Consider the following 19,979-nt stretch of genomic DNA (forward strand, 5'->3'; position numbering starts at 1 on the left):
AGCCACTGATGGACCTCTGCTCCATATGCTTATCTAATTCCCTTTTGAAGCCGTCCATGCTTGTAGCCGCCACCACTACTTCATAGTGGAGACACTAGTAGTCACCCCAAACGATATGGTAAAGCACTTGCTTGGCATAGAGAACGTCCCAGGTACAATCCCTGGTATTTCCAGGTAAAGGGACCAGGCAGTAGGTGACATTAAGGACCTCTGCCTGAGACCCCGGACAGCTGCTGCCAGCCTGAGTAGACAATACTGACCTTTATGGATCCAAGGTCTGATTCTATATAAGGAAGCTTCAGGTGTGTTCATATATGTGTGTATGGTTTAATCTCTGAGTTTTGGGCTAATACTAGAGCGCAACCCAGCTTTGGTCTCTTCGTCCTTCTTGGGCCCTGCCCAGGGAGGAGGAAGGGTGGGGTTGCATGGACAGCTGGGCAGGAGTCACCCATTCATGTCTCTGGTAATAAGGAGCAAACCAGGTAAGTACAATTCACAGCCTCTTTATTAGAACACCTGTGCAGCTGTCTTTTGCAGACAAGCTCTGGCCACCTGGTTCCTTCCCTACTGCGCACTCTTGAGACCACTTATTCCCAGTTCTCCCAGCTCCTCTCCATGATTGCCCTCGGGTTTCGGCCTAAAAGCTGTGGCGGATTAGGTGGGAAGGGCTCTGACCCTCCTTCGACCTCAGTGTCCTCTCCAGCCCAAAGGGATACTTTCTCCAGTTAAGGCTGCACCACCAGCTGCAACCCATGTGATGACCCTCTGGCCACACCCTGGCCACTGGCTTATTAACTGCCTGCGCCACCGCTCCCTTACCAGCTGCAACCCACGTGATGACCCTCTGGCCACACCCTGGCCACTGGCTTAACCCTTTCCAGGGAGGGGGTTATCCATGTTCCTTTCCAGGGAGGGGATCATCCATGTTCCTTTCCGGGAGGAGGTAATCCAACCTGACCCCTTTAGCCACATCAGCATGATGACATCACTTCCCAGTCATGATGGAAGCACTGTGATCACAACAGGGATGCCAATCACGTTTCCCTGCATTTCTCACAGGGAATTCCTTCCATCACCCAGCGGAGTGGTGGCAGGTGAGAGCAACCCTGCTCCCAGGCCAATGTACCTTCCAGCGCCCTTTCTTTGCAGGCCTTTTTAGTGGCCTTAGTTGGACAGGGCAGGGGTTTAACCTCAACCAAAGTCTTCTCTCTCCTGCCTCAATCCTCTGCCTTTATCACTCAAGAGGATTCTGGCCCTTCCTCCCTGGCTTACCTCCAGCCCGCCTTTTAAAAGAAGGCCCAGGAATTTCCCAGCATACCGTGAGAGGAGATGGGGCCTTGCCAGGAGCACAAAAGGGGTGAGACTGGCCCTATGGCAGGGTGGCTACTGGCCCTTCCCTCCCCCCATTGTGCCAACAGGCCAGTTGTCTGGCCAATGCAAGCCTGAGAGGCTATAGAACCCACTCTCCATGCTTCCTCCATGGCGACAGGCATTGCTTGCAGTGGTTCAGCTCTGTCTCCATGGTCTGCCTGGCTAGTGCCTCACTCATCTCAGTTTGGCCTTGGGCCTAGAAAGTGCTGGTGTCCTGCAAGACTAGGGGAGTGGTGTGAGCAGGCTGGTCTTCCACCAAGGTACCGGTGAGTATGGGGGAGGGATCCTGGCCCAAGACAAGGGAATTCTCCAGTGACATTTGCTCAGCAGTGCTGGGCTTGAGATATAAGGTGCCCACCTCTGTGGCACAGCAACAGGAAAGCAGTCTGCAGTCTTTCACTAGACATGCTAAGAGTCTAGACATTTGAGTAATCTGGAAGTAATGTCACCACAGTTTACTCCCAGGAACATTTCTTCCCATAATCTGTGGTCTCTCACACAGTGTTTACACATTAGAGACCAGAAGCAGATACACATTGTGGTAGTCTACTGCAAAGAAATGGGAAGTGAGGTTTTGTTTTGTTTTGTTTTAAGAAAAACACTGAAATGGAGGTAGAAAGGGAAGGCACCTGTACAGGAAATGGAGAGAAGAGGAAACATCAAAGAAGCCCAGGAACCAATGCATTTGCATCACAAAATTCCTTCCCGAGGACAGCTGAGTTCTATTCTCCCATACAGCGTGGAGATGTGGATGATTTTTAGTGGAAAAGTTATTGGGTTGGAAAAGCTAAAATGCTCTGCTCTATGTAATCTGGCCTTGATACAGATTGCAGCCTCTGTGGCAAAGGGCTGGGGGCAACCATCAGGGACTATATCCACCGGACATCACATGTTAATTTGGCCCACAGATTCTTTGGGGACACCGCTGCTTACCAAGAGGAATGCTCTGACAGGCGGGATCTTGTTCAGTTCCATGAGGAGCCTGAGTGCTTTCTCGTGGTTGCTGCAATATTCCTCATAAACACAGAACTTGTCTTTCTGCAATGAGAGGCAAGAACAGAAAATATCTATGTTAATGCAAGACATTCCTCCAATTTGTGTATCTTTTCGCCTTCAGATAAATACGAATTGAAATCACTTGACAAAGGAATATGGACTGCGTACGCTGGGGTATTATGGGAGATCCTTGTACTAGAGTACCGTCACTGGAGAGTCTGTCTTCTGCTGATTATTAAAGTTTACATCATATTTCAGGGAGGCTCCCAAACTGCCTTCCAAACTCCCACGTCTTTCAGGCAAAGTAAGTCTGAATCAAGTTATATCGACCTTCAAGTAGCTTAAAGTGATTGTTGAGCTATTATATCGGATTTCCAGTTCATTCTACAGTAAGCAAGTATTTTGTTTCACCAGAGATGGACATTACTGAATCTCTTGTGACTGGCAGTCTATAGAAACTGTTGGAGCTTCACAACACCATGTGGATGATTTCCACTTAAGAGAAAATATGCTTTGGTAAGAAGCACTTGCAGTTTTCTTTTAAAACAAAGGGAAAAGGTGTATGGGAGGAGTAGCGAAATACCCTTGGGTTCTCTTCTATCTACCCTCTGGCCTATGCTGGTAGCAAACCATTGTTGTTCTTTTCAGAACTCCCTAAAAAAGTACTATTAAGGAGAATGTACTCTGCAATCAATGTTGCACTTCAGGCTTTCAAGTCAAATGCAAGTTTTAATGTCCTGTGTTCTAATGGCCTGTGTTTTAATACTGTGGTTTTTAATTGTAAGCCACCTTGAGCAGGACTCTGCAAAGGCATCATAAAAATATTCTAAACAAATACATAAATAAATAAAATTGAGGGGCACCAGCCCCAGATGCCTAACAGGTGCTCTGGTTAAACAGGAAAAAGTTATACAAATAAGGTTGCTAGGCCCCTGCAGGCCAGCCCCCCGCAGATCAGCAGGCCAGTGGGGGAACTTACTGGCAGGGAGGAAGGCCTGGGCAGCTGTTGCTGGGGACACGGCAATGTCACTTCCGACATGTACTGGAAGTGACATCATCACATTGCGGCGATGCTCTGGTATATTGGCAAAAATTCTATGGTAGAAGCCATTTTTACCACAGAGTTTTTGCCCAAATACTAGAGTGTTGCTGTGATAAATATTTTCAAAAACAACCAACACACTGATTCATTCATTCATTCATTCTCTCTTCCTCTGTCTCTCACACACACATACCCTCCTTTTTTGACACAAACACTCCAGCCTTTTCACTGAAATTAATTCTCCCTCCTTGCAAATATTATAACGTGCCAGAAGATATAACTATATTTTCTATATCACAGTTAAGACGGATGGAAGAAATCTCTCCTGTTGCATAAAGATCAGACATGCTAAGCCCCCCACGCCCACATCAAGTCATCCGTAGAACAGCATGAAATGTTTTCTAAAGAAGCAGTAAAACCACTTCCATGCCTGAATCAATCAGACAAGGATTAATAAAACCTTTCATGGGTGACAAGAGATCGGCTGGATATCTAGCAAGCCTGCTGGGAATATTCTGGCATGGTATAAGCAGGAAAACGAAGAGATATTCCCTGGTATTAAAGGTTTGTTTAGCTCCTAGTCACCTGGCATCTTAGTGGCTGATAACCATGTTCTTCATAGAGTACTGTTCAAGTTTGTAATTAAGTACCATTTAGTATAAAGCCAAAAGTTAATACTAAGGTTGAATCCAATAATTCCCTTCCACGAAGTTGGATTCAGTAACTTGCGTTCACTAAGTCTTCAGTCTATGGGAGAAAACTGTTCCTGCTTTGCTAGAGAAAGCACTTCTGTTTGGGGAAGGAATTGCCATGGATTTCTCCCTCCCACTGCAGATCCAGCTTGGTGTACTGGTTAAGAGCAGCAGACTCTACTCTGGAGAACCAGGTTTGATTCCCCCCCCCTCCTCCACGTGAGGCCAGCTGGGTGACCTTGGGTCAGTCACAGTTCTCTCAGAATTCTCTCAGCCCTACCTACCTCACAGGGTGTCTGTTGTGGGGAGAGGAAAGGAAGGTGATTGTAAGCTGCTTTGAGACTCTTTCAGGTAGTGAGGGGCAGAGTATAAAACCAACTCTTCTTCTTCATCATCATCCTTTGATGGGGTGGGGGTGTTTCCTCATGAGTGAGACTGAAACAGATGGGCTTCTGCTTCTGAGCTGCCCGATTTCTTTTTCTGCAGCCCACAATAGAGACGGGTGATTGGGAAGGGGCCGTGGCTCAGTGACATAGCATCAACTTGGTATGCAGAAAGTCCCAGGTTCAATCCCCAGCAACTCCAGTTAAAAGTGGCAGATAGTAGGTGATGTGAAAGACCTCCATCTGAGACCCTGGAGAGCCACTGCCAGTCTGAGTAGACAATGCTGACTTCCAAAGGAACAAGGGTCTGATTCAGTATAAGGCAGCTTCACGTGTTCATGTGACCCGATGATGTTCTTGAGGGTCCACTGAAAGCCAGGAACAAAACAGTGAGGGGGGTTTAAGTGGCAAGGGGAATGTGGGGAAGCTCCACTCCACGCAGCCACTGAATACAAGCCATTCAGTCTAACGTGGGAAATGAGAATTATTGACTCCAGTGCTTCATTCTGATTTCTTTCCCGTAAATGACTGAAAGAAAGACAGCGTAACTCATTCTTATTGTTGGATGGAACAGGAAGCCATGGACTCAAATCCAAGGCTCCTTTAATGGCCTGAACCACAAAACTTCACTAGCCCCCACTGATCATATAATTCAATATGTGATCAATACTCAAATGGTATACTTGTGATTATAAACCGGGAAAAAAAAGCCAGATTTTTCTGCAATGGGTCAGTGGGTTATACCTCAATGGAAAGGCATCTCCTTTGCACCCAGAAGGTCCCAGATTCAATCCCCAGCATCTATAGTTAAAGAATCGGGTAGTAAGTGATATGAAAAACCTGCACTGGAGACCCTAGAGAGCTGTTGCCAGTCACAGTAGACAATCCTGAGCTTCTTAGACCAATGGTCTGATTTCAGGTGAAGGAAGCTTCAGGTGTGATCATGGGAAGGACTCTAAGGTTAGAGTGTGAGGCTTCTTCAGACACAGAGAAAGGGTGCGCAAAACCAGTCTCTGCAACTGGCGACCAATATGAATCAAACGCAAAAGGAGTCCGGCCATTTGCTCTTGTCTAACAGCAGTACCTTCTCTCACTGTACCCTTTCCTGGGCTCCAGCACCTGGACTTTGGTTGGCGAACAGATACATCCAGCCAACTTGTTTCCTCAGTCTCTCCCAGTTCCCATTCTCACCACGGCTCGGTCCTGAATGAATGTTGTCCGTGCAGGTCCCATGATCCTCAGCATAGCCTTTTGGGTGATTAAAGCAGACCCTAACTTCCCTTTTTTCCTGAGAAGAAAACCAGGTTGGATCCAACCTACACAGTTGAGGTAAAGGTAAAGGTTTCCCTTGCTCGAAAGCCAGTCGAATCCGACTCTAGGGATGCAGTGCTCATCTCCATTTCCAAGCCGAAGAACCAGCGCTGTCCAAAGACAGTTCCATGATCATGTGGCCGGCATGACTAGATGCCGAGGCGCATGGAACGTTGTTACCAGGGGTCGTTTTGTAGAAAAAGAGCTAGGGGAACTCATTAGCATAACTCATTAGCATATGCCACACCCCCTGACATCACCGGAAGTGTGTCATAAGGCCACACCCCCTGACATCACCAGAAGTGTGTCATAAGGCCACACACCCCGCCCCCAACGGTCCCGGCCGCCGCCGCCGGCCTTGCAGCTCCACTGCTGAGCCCCATGAGGGGCCCGGAGGTGGACCTGCAAGGTCGGCGGGAGTGCAAGGAAGCCCCGCGAAGGCCCTCCCTGGCCCCAGGCAGGCAGGGGTGGGGAGAAGCAGGGAGGAAGCAACTTACCCTCCCTCTTCTCCTGCCTCCTCCTGGCTGAATGAGGGCCGGAAGCGGGGCGGCCGGAAGCAGGGGGCGGGGCTTCGTCATGTGCCCCGCCCCCCGTACCTCACCCGGGGAACTGCGATCCCCCCCCCCGAAATGACCTCTGGTTGTTACCTTCCCACCGAAGTGGTACCTATTTATCTACTTGCAATTTCTTGCTTTTGAACTGCTAGGTATAGATATCTAAACTCTGGTTTGGCTGTCATGTTATTTCAGCAAAGTCCATGTAGTCCATCAGTCTGTTTCCAGCAATGGCCAGCAAGAGACCTATATGGAGGCATAAGAGATCACCTCCCATATCTGTCTCCATCAAAGTTCTCCCCCTTCTGAAGTTTTCATTGAACTATAATGGCTCTTCCTCCTCTCTCAAGACCTGGTTTATTAATCTACTGAGACGGTTGCTTTGCCATTTTTTAATTCATCTTTGCATCCAAACACAGCGACAGCAGCCAATAAAGCAGGAGCCACAAAAAGATGAAGGAAAAGAGCTGAACAGCAGCTGGCTCGTAGGCTTTGTCCTCTTGACGCTACACATCTGGAGCTACAGATGCTTCAGTCTCAGGCATTTCTGAGTCAAAGCTTGGGAATAATATAAAGGCAGAAGTTCCTGGCCCCCAAATGCAGGAAACGGACTGCCTGTGTGACGCAACAGAAAAGAGGGAACTGGCAGTGTTGGGACAGTTGAGGTTTTGTTTTGTTTTTTGTTTAAATAAAAAAGAACACGCGACACAGAGAGGGAAGAAAGCAGAAGGGCCACAGAGGAGGGAGGAGTATTTGGCTTCGCATATATGGAGACTAAGCTAAAATGACTAAACTTGAGGCTATCGTACTTTGGTCACATTGTGAGAAGACAAGAGTCGCTGGAAAAGACAATAATGCTAGGAAAAGTCGAAGGCATCAGGGAAATAGAAGAGCCAATACGGGATGAGTGGACTCAGTCAAGGAAGCCGCAGCCCTGGAGTCTGCAAGACCTGAGCAAGACTGTCGACAATATGATGTTTTGGAGGTCCTTAATTCATACGGCCACCATAAGTTGCAAGCGACTTGACGACACTTAACATACATATGGAGACTGCAGATTTAAAATAAAGAACATAAAGGACCTAAGATCCGACCCTTGTACCAGTGCCAGAAACAAAGGCTGGAGTCACGCTAAATAATAACATTAAACGCCTTATTAACTAGTGCCTGCCAGCAGTTTTGCTCATTGCTGAGCTATTGTCAAGCAAACTTGAGTGTCTCCTTGCACTGAGAGAACCAGCAGCTATTATTGGGTTTACTGTTTTGATCAAAACAAAGTGTCAAATATTTGTTAATAACCATTAATATAGTTATTTGTTAGGCAGGTGCTACCTGCTACACGATAACTTCCTAAGCTTTTTTTTTTTAGTGTGCTTGGGGGAGGGAAAGAAACAAGTGTCTGCAAGTTGTCCCCAGATCACGTCAAAAAATCATATCTGTGGTTGCAATTTTCAGTACGAAAAAGAATGGAGAGAAACAGTTAAAATCTGCTCTCTCCCCATATCACTCTGCAGCCCTTGTAGTCGCGGGGGGGAGATAGTCACAGAATGTGATGTCTGAGATCCCTGAAGAGCCAGATTTCAGAACAGATACCAGTCAGGAATTGGCCAGATCAGTAAACTTTAGCCTTTTCAGATCCACAACAAACTGAGCATGGGACTCACTGAGCTGCAATCACATGACACAAAATCACATGATATGAGAGTTATATGTAGGAAGTGGGGCGGACAGAGTTATGACCTCCATTATGTCAGGACCAGGGCTATTATTGGGAAGGAATGCACAGTAACGGAGTTCCGGCTGGCTCCTGAGTTGGCCACGCCCAGCAGGAACTCATTAGTATAATAGGCCACACCCAACAGCAGGAACTCATTAGGATTGGCTACATTAGGGGTGTGTGGCCTAACATGCAAAGGAGTCCCTGCTACAAAAAAAGCCCTGGGGTGTGGCCTAATATGCTAATGAGTTTTACTGTTGGGTGTGGCCTATTATGCTAATGAGTTCCTGCTGGGCTCAGGACCATGGAAAGCACATCAAGAGAGCCAAGAACAGGAAACACAAGCCAACCACCAGGAAGTGAAGAATAAGTCAATGGTCAAAGCCGCAGGAGAACTGTCTCCACCAATTAGAGGCCTCCCCATCCTCCTATTACAAAGAAAGGCAGGATGGAGGTGCCTTTGCTCTCCATAAATGTGCAGGCCTTCTCAAAGGCAGCAAAAATAATTAAATAAATATTTATGGGAGGGGCTGTGGCTCAGTAGCAGATCATCTGCTTGGCATACAGAAGGTCCCAGGTTCAATCCCCAGCATTTCCAGTTAAAAGGACCAGGCAACAGGGGATGTTAAAGACCTCTGTCTGAGATGCTAGAAAGCCACTGCCAGTCTGAGTAGTAAATACTGCCTAGAACCAGCAGACTAAAAACCCATGGAAGCTCCTTTTTTAAAAAATAGGACTGTTTGCCCATTGATATAAGGACCTTTTGGAGACACTATCCTTTACAGATAACTTCAGAAGTTGATGCAATTAATTTTGCGTATGATTCATATTAGTCATTACTGAGGAAGTTCAACAAAATGGAGTTTATAATATCTGGATTCTTCGTTTATATGCTACATGCAATTGAAGACTTCTCTGCTAAACTTATATTCCTTGAATTCTTCATATGCCAGTTGTTATAAGTTATCTGAAGCCTGTTTAATTTATACTTATTGGAATTACTCACATGTATGGACTTTACTGTTTTGTTCTTTATTAATACTACAATCATATATATTTCTGTAGCGTTGTTTGTTACACATCTGTGGTTGTTACTTGATTCTGATTCAGTATAAGGCAGCTTCATCTGTTTCAAGTAATGTGAAATAAATAAATAAATAAATAAAAACAGCAGCTGTATCAGGGCTCATGGCCTACTAATGGGTTGAAGACCACTAAGCTAGATGGCTAGATGACTATTTGCCAAACTTCTGATACCTAGGGCCCAGGGGTTTTTTTTCCTGAATGAGGCATACGCCATTCATATGCACGCACTTATATGCACACAGTAATTCTTTCTATATAATCTTATTTTCATAGACATATATTTTCTCAATCAGCTGTTAGAACCAGGAGCAGGCATCCACCTAGCAACTGCAGGAAAGCGCAGTTAATATTGTCTCCCACCACTCTGACCTGCCCTTAAATAGTCGGAGGTAAATAACGGGACCTGTTTCCTGAGCAATGGCATGGCTTCTGGGATTCCTCTACACCAGTCAGGTGTATCATGGGCTGCATTAAGGAATTCCAGTACATCATTCATCCTTAAGGCTGCCAATCTACAGGTGGGGCCTGGAGATCTCCTGGAATTACAACAAATCTCCAGACTACAGAGATCAATTGCGCTGGAGAAAACAGTTGCTTTGGAGGGTGCACTTTGTGGCATTATACCCTGCTGAGGTCATTTGTACCCAAAACTATTATGGGTTCCCAACTTTAAGGAACCTGTGGGCACTTTTGAAATTTTTAGGACAGGTAGCAGGTGCCACAACACAGCAGGTGCTACAGCCCCCCAGAGCAAACACAAAATGCCTGATCTGCAGCCTCAGTGCAATCACAAAACAGTGGGAAACTTCGCAAACTGTTAGGAGGTTCCAAGCCAAGTATCCACCTATGACAAAGGCAGCTGTTTCCAACGAGTTTTCCCTGCAGACAGAAACACCCCCTACTCCAGTGAAACGGAGGAAAAAAACAGGATTGGTTCTTAGCTTGGAGGAAGACGCGCTTTGTGGAAAATACACACAGGCACCAAGAAACAAATCAACATGACCATGATACCCACGGGCACCGTGTTGGGAATTACTGTATTAGGCCTTTACTAAAAGCTTGTTCTGGCCGGTCCACAGTCTTCATACTGCCTGCCAGTCACAAGGCCCAGTGTTACAGACCCTTATTCCCTTCTGTGACTAAAGAGGGCTCTAAGGATCTGACATATTTTGACTGAAATCACTTGTGCATTGTTTGTTTTCTCCCATATCTGCCCCCATATTTTATCCACGCTAACGTTACTGTCTCTCCAGTTGGATTTCATTCCCTTTACTTGCTGTTTTATATTGTTTTCATGTTTTATGAGTGACATTTTACAGGGTGTGCAATTCAAATGACGAAAGGCCACCTCAAGCAATTTTGTGGTAAGTGCAACAGCTAGACATTTCAAATAAACAAAACACCAGAAGATCGAAGTCTGATGGTAAATCATTTTTTTTTCCTTTCCTGAACTTGAGTCAGTTCAGTAACTGGGTATAAGCACGGCTGCTGCCTGTTTTGTTTTTGCTTCACACACACACACACACACACACACACACACACACACACACACACTGGATACTTAACATAACGAATGCATGAAGCTGCCTTATCAGACGCCTGGTCCGTCAAAGTCAGTATTGCCTACTCAGAGCCAGTTTGGTGTAGTGGTTAGGAGTGCGGAATCTGATCTGGAAGAACCGGGTTTGATTCCCCACTCCTCCACTTGCAGCTGCTGGATGACCTTGGGTTAGTTACAAGTTCTTTCAGAGCTGTTCTCTCATGAGCAGTTCTCAAAAAAGCTCTCTCAGCCCCATCTACCTCACAGGGTGTCTGTTGTGAGGAGGGGAAGGGAAAGGGATTGTAAACCACTCTGAGATTCCTTCAGGTAGTGAAGGGCGGGGTATAAATCTAATCTCCTCCTCCTGGCAGCAGCTCTCCAGGGTCTCAGACAGAGGTGTTTCACATCACCTACTACCTGGGTCTTTCGCCTGGGGATGCCAAGGATTGAACCTGGGACCTTCCGCTTACCAAGCAGATGCTCTACCACTGAGCCACGGCCCATAACTAACATTTCTGTTTTTCACATGAGCACATCACACCCGTGGAAGAAATACGTGACACATGAACTGAGTCATAAACACAGAAGAAACTAGAGTCTAATTCCCATATGCAGCCCAGAATACCTGACACCAGCCCTAAGTCTCTCACTATGTCAAACCAGCTCTTTGCATACAGTAGCTGTCGGCACCACAGCCCCCCTCTTCAGATAAGAACAGCATACATAGGACCAAACAGCATACACAGGACCCAATGTCATGTGTCAGTTGCACCTTCAGCTCTGTGACTTTGGCAACCTTTTAGAGGTTATATTTAGATCATGACATCTCCTGGCAAAACTCCACTCAATATATTCAATAATTATACACGCGCCAGAGGGCTTTCATCAAGTCCTTCCCAGCTGCCCTTCACGCACAAGATCCACAAGTAGGAAAGTGATGCTTTTAAATTACCCCGTGCCTGAAGTGTTTAATTTCCTCTCTGGGTGACACTGAGGCTTCTTTGCTGTATGAGGAAATTATTAGTTACATAATTACAGATGTCAGCCCTGGAAAGTTGAACCTGCATTTACCAAGCGCCTTGTGGTCTTTAGCGGCATCTATCTAAAAACAGCATCTTTTTATGAAGCAAATTCCCTCCATAGGCTTCTCTGCAACTAAGGACCACTTCACACATTATTCCATTTCCACAAGGACACTTGTTGTGTGTCACGTGAGCAGAAGATCACGTGTGAATGAACATAAGAACACAAGAAGATACCTGCTGGATCAGACCAGTGGTCCATCTAGTCCAACATCCTGTCTCACACAGTGCCCAACCAGTTCCTCTGGAGGGCCAACCACAAGGGCATAGAGGCCAAGGCCTTCCCCTGGGGTTGCCTCCTGCCTCTGGGATTCAGAGGATTAGTGTCTCTGAATGTGGAAATTCCCCTCAGTCACCATGGCTAGGAGCCATTGAAAGACTTATCTTCCATGAATCTATCTAATCCCTTTTTAAAGCTGTTTATTCCTGTGGCCATCATTACATCTTCTGGCAGTGAATGCCACATTTTAATCACTTTCTATGTCAAGTAGTATTTCCTTTTGTCCCTCCAGAGCCTACTGCCCATCAGTTTCATTGGATGCCTTGAGTTCTAGTATTTTGGGAGAGGGACAAAAAGTTTGCTTTGACAACTATCTGCACCCCATGCATAATTTTATAAACCTCTATCCTGTCCCCCCTTCGTCGTCTCTTTTCTAAACAGAAAAGTCCCAGACTCTTCAGCCTTCCCTCATAGGGGAAGGTGCTCCAACCCCCTCCTCATCTTGATTGCCCTCCTCTGTACTTTTTCCAGCTCTGCAATGTCCTTTTTGAGATACGGTGACCAGAACTGTACACGGTATTCCAAATGAGGTCGCACCATAGATCTATACAGGGGCATTACAATACTGGCCGTTTTATTCTCAATCCCTATTAATGTGTAAATGACTGGCCACAGCTGGACAGCTGCTGTACACTGGTTGTGCATGCAGAAATTTACACATGTGTAGCATGGCAATTTACATGTACAGTACCTGGAAGTGCCTCCCACATAGGGATTTCGTATTTTGTGAACCTGATACCCTTAATAGGATGACCTTGGGTCAAAACCAAGGATTTGTTGCCTGTAATCTCAATCCTATTTATTTATTTACTTATTTTGCCTACTGTTCATTTTTCTCACTGAGGACACAACTAAATATTATGGCACCCCAGGGGGCAATTTTAAAATGCCATGCTCTTTCTCAGTCTCAGGCCCTGGAGAGCTGTTGCCAGTCAGATGAGACAATACTAAGCTAGATGGACCAATGGACATTCAATATACTCACAGTGAGGGAAAGGAGGACATGAGGGAGGAAATATACTCAAACTTTGCCCCACACTTGTCATTGCATGAAGTCTGGTGGAAGGAAGGCAGGTGAAAATATTGTGATTTTTTTTTAAGTTCTTCAACTTATTCTGTACTTAGTTTCTTCCTCACTGCTTCTAAATTTGGGTATCCCCTTTGAAACTTTTACATTAAATAAATAAAAATTGAAGAGAAGAAAGAGAGTGAATTGTTTCTCAAGGAGAAAAGGGGAAGCTAAGATATTTTCTGGCTCAAACATGCTTGAAACGGTTTACAGTGTTTCACAAAATAATAATGTTTCCCATTTATTTGTGTACAAAGTATACATCTTTAAGGTCTAGCCACAAAGCCTCAGAGGACATCATACAGATGCATTTTTAAACAAGATTTTAATTTATCATACTTACAAATTTTAAGAAAACATCTCCTAGTTCATGCTGAGATTGAGGTTCCGGATCTAAACAAAATTCCAAGGCAGTCAGGAACTCCTTGTGAACATCCAGTATGTCTTCGATGTTGGAAAATAAAATCTGTGACACAAAGAAATCTCCAGTAATAACTGCTAGCATAAGCTGAGCAGGGCCTTCAATTACACTTCCTAGCTGTTTACACACACTATCTAAAATCATCATTTACTTTGTAACTTTTCTTTTCATCATGTAGTCTAATAGTAAAGAGAGCCAGTTTGGTGTAGTGGTTAAGTGTGCGGTCTCTAATCTGGGAGAACCGGGATTGATTCCCCACTCCTCCACTTGCACCTGCTGATGTGACTTTGGGTCAGTCACAAGCTCTGGCACAGCTGTTCCTGAAAGAGCAGTTTGTGTCAGAGTTCTCTCAGCCCCACCCACCTCACAGGGTGTTTGTTGTGGGGGGAGGAAGAGAAGGGAGTTTGTAAGCCGCTCTGAGACTCCAAGTGAAGGGCGGGGTATAAATCCAATCTCTTCTTCTTCTTCTTCTTCATATATAAAATGACTAGGAAATTCTTAGGGCCTAGGAAAATCTTAGGGATTTGGACCAATGGACTGTTTGTAGTGTTTGTAGGTGGGAGGAATTCGGAGAAGGGTTTCAGCTAGGAGGAGGAGGAGATTGGATTTATACCCCGCCCTTCAATCAAAGGCTCAGAGCATTTTACAAACTCCTTTCTGTTCCCCTCACAACAACAAACACCCTATGAGGTAGGTGGGGCTGAGAGAGCTCTTTCCAGAACTGTCCTTGAGAGAACAGCTCTGACAGAGCTACGGCTTGCCCAAAGTCATCCAGCAGCTGTAAGTGGAGGAGTGGGGAATCAAACCCGGTTCTCCCAGATTAGAGTTCACACACTTAACCACTACACCAAACTGGCTCTATGGTCTGCCATAGAGTCTGCCCTCTGAAGCTGCCGTTGTCTCCAGGGGAACTAATCTCTATAGTCAACAGATCAGCTGTAACTCTGGGAGAACTCCAGGCAACCCTATCCACAGACAAAATAGATGCCTCTACCTACTTCATGGACAGACTTTGAAAATCAACCAAAAGGAAAGAAAACTTTAAAAGAAAAAGCTGGATGAAAACAGAAAAGGCAACAGAAGGACTGCTAAGAACAGCTCTCTTAAAAGGCAAAAAGTGGGAGAGGGGAGAAATTCACCTCCTCCAGCCCCAGAGGGCTTACAGAATCCTAGAGGAGTAGGGTGGGATTTCCACATTGTTTATCTGCCCACAACCACTGTGGGTGCTGAGTCTCCCGTTGTATCTAATAGTAAAATGGATGACCACCATTATAATAACGAAAGCAGCAGAACCAGGAAACCCACAGACATACCTCAGGCAAACTACGATGGGGGTATGGCACGGAGGCAACATTCTGTCTGGAAGCCAAGCCCACACTACGTGGCAGGCGTACTGAGGAGACCACATGCCAACAAAAAAGGATTCAGGCTACAGCAATGAAAGTTTAAGCTGGATATCAGGGAATTGTTTCCTAGGTTTAATACTGAGGCAGTGGAAGAAGTTGCCCAGGACGCTCATGGAATTATTTTCCTTGGAGGGGGGGGGGGGGGGGGGGGAAATGATGCAGAAAGACTTAAGAAGTTCTCATATTTGGTTTATCAAAAAGGAGCCTGAGCTGACTGCAGGGGTCCCCGGGAGAGGACTTCCATGACCCCCCCCCCCACCATCACAGCTCCCTTTCCCCCAAAACATGGCTACATTCCTCTCAATCATGGCTCTGTTTGCAGCCAGCTTCTCTACCATAGTGGCAATGACAGTGGCAACTCTTGCTAAGAGTCGCTGCTGTGGGACATCAGGGCTGACTGGGAATGAAAAATGCAGCATGATACAATTCTCCTGCGCTCACACTGGCCTCGGGCATTTCTCCCCTTGGGAAACTGGCGATCAGTTGGGCACCTTCAGTTGGCCATGAGCAGGTACCCAGCCATGCCAAACCCTGGTTCCATGCCAGGACCTGCCCCAAAGGGTTGCATTCCACATGCTTTGATCGCCTGATCTGCCTGTTATGTCCACAATCCCCCCTGTCAGCATGCAGTGGGCGGCAGAGCAGAGGCCAGCGATGTTAATGGGTTTTGATTGGCTTTAATTATCTGCTTGGCAGGCATGGTCTTCCATCTGTCATCACCTGCTTGCTTCCTGCAGAAGACACTCCTCAGTCCAGCCAGCTGTCAAAGCTCCAGAGGGCCTTGCAATTTGCCAGTGTGGTTTTAACCACAGTCTAATTTAAATGAGGCCTGATTTAATAGATTCCTATCAGAAGACACGCAGAAGACTGCAAAGATTTAGACAAAGTCTTAGTGTCATTTTCAGACTGTGATCATCTAAAGCGGAAGACTGAGATACCTAGTTGGAGTTGTCCATTTCAAAGGACAGGGTCAGTGGAGTCAGTTTGAGGTCTTGGGTTGGGGGGGGTGCATTAAAGATTCCTGCACCATCTGACCGACTCACCACTGAACTGAAGGACAACTTTCTCTTTACCCAGCAGCTGAGATCATCATCTGAGATTCTTCTCTGGGTGACTACCAGAGAGGAGGAGAAGAAGGAGGAGGAGGAGAGTTGGATTTATACCCTGCCCTTCGCCCAGAGTCTCAGAGCAGCTTACAATCTCCTTCCCTTCCTCCCCCCACAACAAACACCCAGTGAGGTAGGTGGGGCTGAGAGAGCTCTGAGAGAATTGCTCTTGAAAGAACAGCTCTGAGAGAACTGTGACTGACCCAAGGTCACCCAGCAGCTGCATGTGAAAGAGGGGGGAATCATACCCGGTTCTCCCAGATTAGAGTCCGCCACTCTTAAACACTACACCAAATTTTCTCTGTGGGGGAACTCTCTCTCTCTCAGGAGGCCTGCTTGACACTTTCTTTACTTTCTTTTCAGCACCAGCAAACATGGTCCTGTTGTACTGTGTCTCTGACTGTACTGTGTCCTGTTGTACTGTATCTCTGGTTACCTTATAATTGCTGGGGAATGGCTTTGTTTTATCTGGATAGTTTAGCTGCTCTGAAGTTGAATGGCTTTTTCTTGTTTCTGGGTACCCTTTTAAATCTACTCTCGCCTGCATTTTATAAAACTTTTTAAAACCTCTTTAAAAACCACCATGAATACACTTTTGAAGAATGGTGGCATAGTAATCAACCAATCAATTAAACACTATCAGCTTGATCGATGCCACTCATAAGATCTGCAGAACAAACTTACTCCCCTCCCTCCTCAGCTAGGCAAGTGGGAGGAGGCGCAGAGAAGAGGAAATAAGTCTCGTAGTAAGTAGTCAGCAAAAAAAGAACAGACGGCGTCTGTCAGGCAAAAGAAAAGATGCTTTGCCAATGCTTATTATGAGCACCGGTATCAAAATTAGATTATATCAAGAAATTATAGGTAGGTATCTGCACTCAAAGCATTAATCAAGCATGAGGAGGAATAAGCAGGAAACAGGAATACGTGGAGGGTTCTCAGATGCAAGGCAAATAAGCAGCAGGGAATTCTGTTGCAGTCTTCACAGTATTTAACCATTTTCTACTGAGTTCAGTACGGTTTACTGCCAGGTAAGTGTGCAGAGGCTTAGTCTGAGTAATAATACATTTCCTGGAGTCAGCATAGTGAGCTCCAAAACGACTTTAAATTGGGCAAATGAGCAGCAGGAGGCCAGAATCCCTCTTCAACAAACTCATGAAAATGTGGTCTTTCCTTTCCCGGTACATTCCAGTAAAAGAATAACCACACACACACAAAAAAAATCAAGGCACAACTACAGAGATACGCAAAGGCAGTTCAGATACAAATGCTTGACAATGCAGTACTGTGCAGTTACTCTAGTCTAAGGGCTCTTCCCGTTTTCATTTTTGTCACATGCTTGTACCAATTGCTTTGGTCCCCCATCCCCCGCTTTTCCACATGTGTTTTGCTCCCTCTGGGACTACTAGAGAAAGCAAAACACATTGGGGGGGGGGGAGAGAACCCTGAAGCAACAGGAACACACAAGTGATGACAATCAGAACATGGAAGAGCCCACCGTCTCCTAAAATCAGTGGATTTAGAGCAGAGTCACCGGGCCCAAAGAATGCAGTTCAATCCTAAACACAGTTATACCATTCTCACTCTGTTGACTTCAGTGGACTTAGCAGGGTGCCGCTGTTCTAAGGGTTGCACTGCAAATCATCTATGGAAAGCAAATGAATTGTGGACATGGTACTTCACTGTGGGACATTTATATTTAGCAGCTTGGGAGGTGATAAATTAACAGAAAAACAAGAGGAATAATGCTTATCAGCATCTTTCTAGTTGCTGCATCTGCAGGTTTGGGAAAACACTTCACTCGGCTTGTCCCGCAGCTGTTACCAGCACATGACCCCTGCCAGGAAAAAAAACCTACTGGCAAACCTATGACCTAGAGAGGGTCACAAAAACAATGCTGAATAAAGTAACTGGAAGATCCAGGGGCAACATGGATATCAGGATCTAGGGTCACAAATCACATCCTTGATATCCCCTCTGAGAACTGTGCGCGCTGATGAGGCTGCCACTGCTCCCACCTGTTTTCCGCTCACTCCCTAAAGTGTCAGAGACCCCAGGTATGTCTCAGAGAAGGGAGAAGGCTGTATGGCACAGCTACTGGCAAAATGGGCTGCAGGAGGCACAGAGAAGCTTCATCTTACAACTCAACAGCAGACTGCAATGGAAGAAAGAACCTCCATGTTGCAACCTGGCATCCCAAGATGCACTCAACTTGCCTTCCAGTGGTCCAAGACAAAAAGGCACAAAAGACCAGAGGTTGAAGCTGGGCCCTGAAACTTTTTTTTTTAATGGAAGAGGAACTGTGGCTTTAGCTGCAGCATAACAGCCTTCAATGAAGAGGTAAGCTTCTCCCATTGTGGCATCTCCATGCCAGGAAACAATGCAGAATCTCTGTGCATTAGAAATGATGCAACCAACTGCTTACTTTGTCGCTACATAACAGTCCACTGTTCAAATAAACACAAACCTGCCTTGTCAGCACTTGGTGTCTAGTGAAAGAGCCTGTGTCACTGTTATTCCAAGACTCTGCAGAAAAGCAAAACAAAAAGTACTCTAAAATACATACCTTGACATTTTCCTCTGTAATGTATTTTTCAGCTTTGTCCACAGCATTCTGCCTGATTCTGTGCAGAAACGCCTGTAGGAGGAAACAAGGGGGGGGATTATTGCTAAACTGCTTTAATTTCACTATTCTCCAGAGCTTTCATTAGCATTCAGCCACCCAGATGCAAATCTGGAGCAAAGGGCAGATCACTTCACACACTTAAAAGTATCAAAACAGGCAGTGCTTCATTACTGGGACACCCAGCATCTTAAACGAGTGAGCGGCGTGTCTTTAAAGTTGTTTGGGTTCTACCAGGCAACAACAAGCATCCTTCCTTGTTGAAGCATTCCTGGCACTTGTTTTACTTCCATATAGGGTACCATCAGCACCTCAAAGGAAGGTTTGTTTAGTCCCTCTGAGACCTCCCCTCTTTCCTCCCAATATGTGGCTGTTTTGACATGATTAGGCAGGAAGACAAGAAGCCTGGATCTCATCAAAGGGAAGGTATCAGTGTCAAAGAACAGGGTGGATAGGCCCTGCAATGATTGGGGGGGGGGTTTCCTCTGCAACCCAAGGCGTGCTGAGGTTTAGAACCAGGGTATGAACATAATCTCAGTTTCCTGCAGTTGTTCCTGAGCAGAGCTTCCATGATGGAAATTGGAAATGGCGGCCCATAAGAAGTCACCTGGCTGTAGTATTGCTCACTCAGTTTGGTAATGGTCATCAACACATTGCCCGTAAGATACTGCATTGGTGACAGGTTTGCCAACATCCAAGTGGGGCCCGGTAGGGTTTTGGGGGGCGCTTCCCTGCCACTGGCCAGCTGGGTGGCATGTGGAATTCCCTACTGGCCCAAAAGGTGTGATAATGTCACCCGGAAGTGACATCACCATGTTGTCAACGACACACAGCGACACTCTAGTTTCTGAGCAAAACTCTTCTGAGCAAAACTCTATGGTAAAATCACCTATAAACCATTGAATTTTGCCCCAAAAACCAGAGCGTCTCTCTCACACACACACGCCCAATGTAGGGCCTGGCAACCCTAGGGCCTGGTGATATCCTGGAATTACAACTGATCTTCAGACTATGTAGATCAGTTCCCTTGGAGAAAATGGCTGCTTTGGAAGATGGACTCTATGGTATTATACCCCACTGAGGTCCATCCACTTTCCCACCCTCCTCAAGCTCCACCCCCAAATCTCCAGGGATTTCCCAACCCAGAACCCACTTGGTGGAGCAACACAAGGATTATCTGCAGAGCCATCATAGACTTATCCCCATTGTAAACTCACTGACTTCAATGTACTTAGAAAGGTGTAACTCTGCTTAGGGTGGCACTGCTAGTTCCACCTTCTGTTTCTGACAGAAGTTACCCAGA

General features: G+C 46.0%; 1 protein-coding gene across 1 annotated transcript in view; it reads right to left on the reverse strand.

Annotated features, from left to right (window-relative positions):
- The window catches only part of PREX1 (phosphatidylinositol-3,4,5-trisphosphate-dependent Rac exchange factor 1), a 202,993-nt gene extending 183,644 nt beyond the window's left edge, over positions 1 to 19,349 (reverse strand). The window contains exons 1-4 of the mRNA XM_015410907.1: positions 19,284 to 19,349; positions 18,620 to 18,727; positions 13,467 to 13,589; positions 2,305 to 2,409 (exon numbers count right to left, since the gene is read on the reverse strand). Of these exons, the coding sequence (XP_015266393.1) occupies positions 2,305 to 2,409; positions 13,467 to 13,589; positions 18,620 to 18,727; positions 19,284 to 19,349 (402 nt within the window). The remainder of the gene's footprint in view (positions 1 to 2,304; positions 2,410 to 13,466; positions 13,590 to 18,619; positions 18,728 to 19,283) is intronic.
- Between the last annotated feature and the right edge of the window lie 630 nt (positions 19,350 to 19,979).

Source organism: Gekko japonicus, unplaced genomic scaffold, assembly GCF_001447785.1.
Source record: "Gekko japonicus isolate JY-2015 unplaced genomic scaffold, Gekko_japonicus_V1.1 scaffold125, whole genome shotgun sequence".
NCBI lineage: Eukaryota > Metazoa > Chordata > Lepidosauria > Squamata > Gekkonidae > Gekko > Gekko japonicus.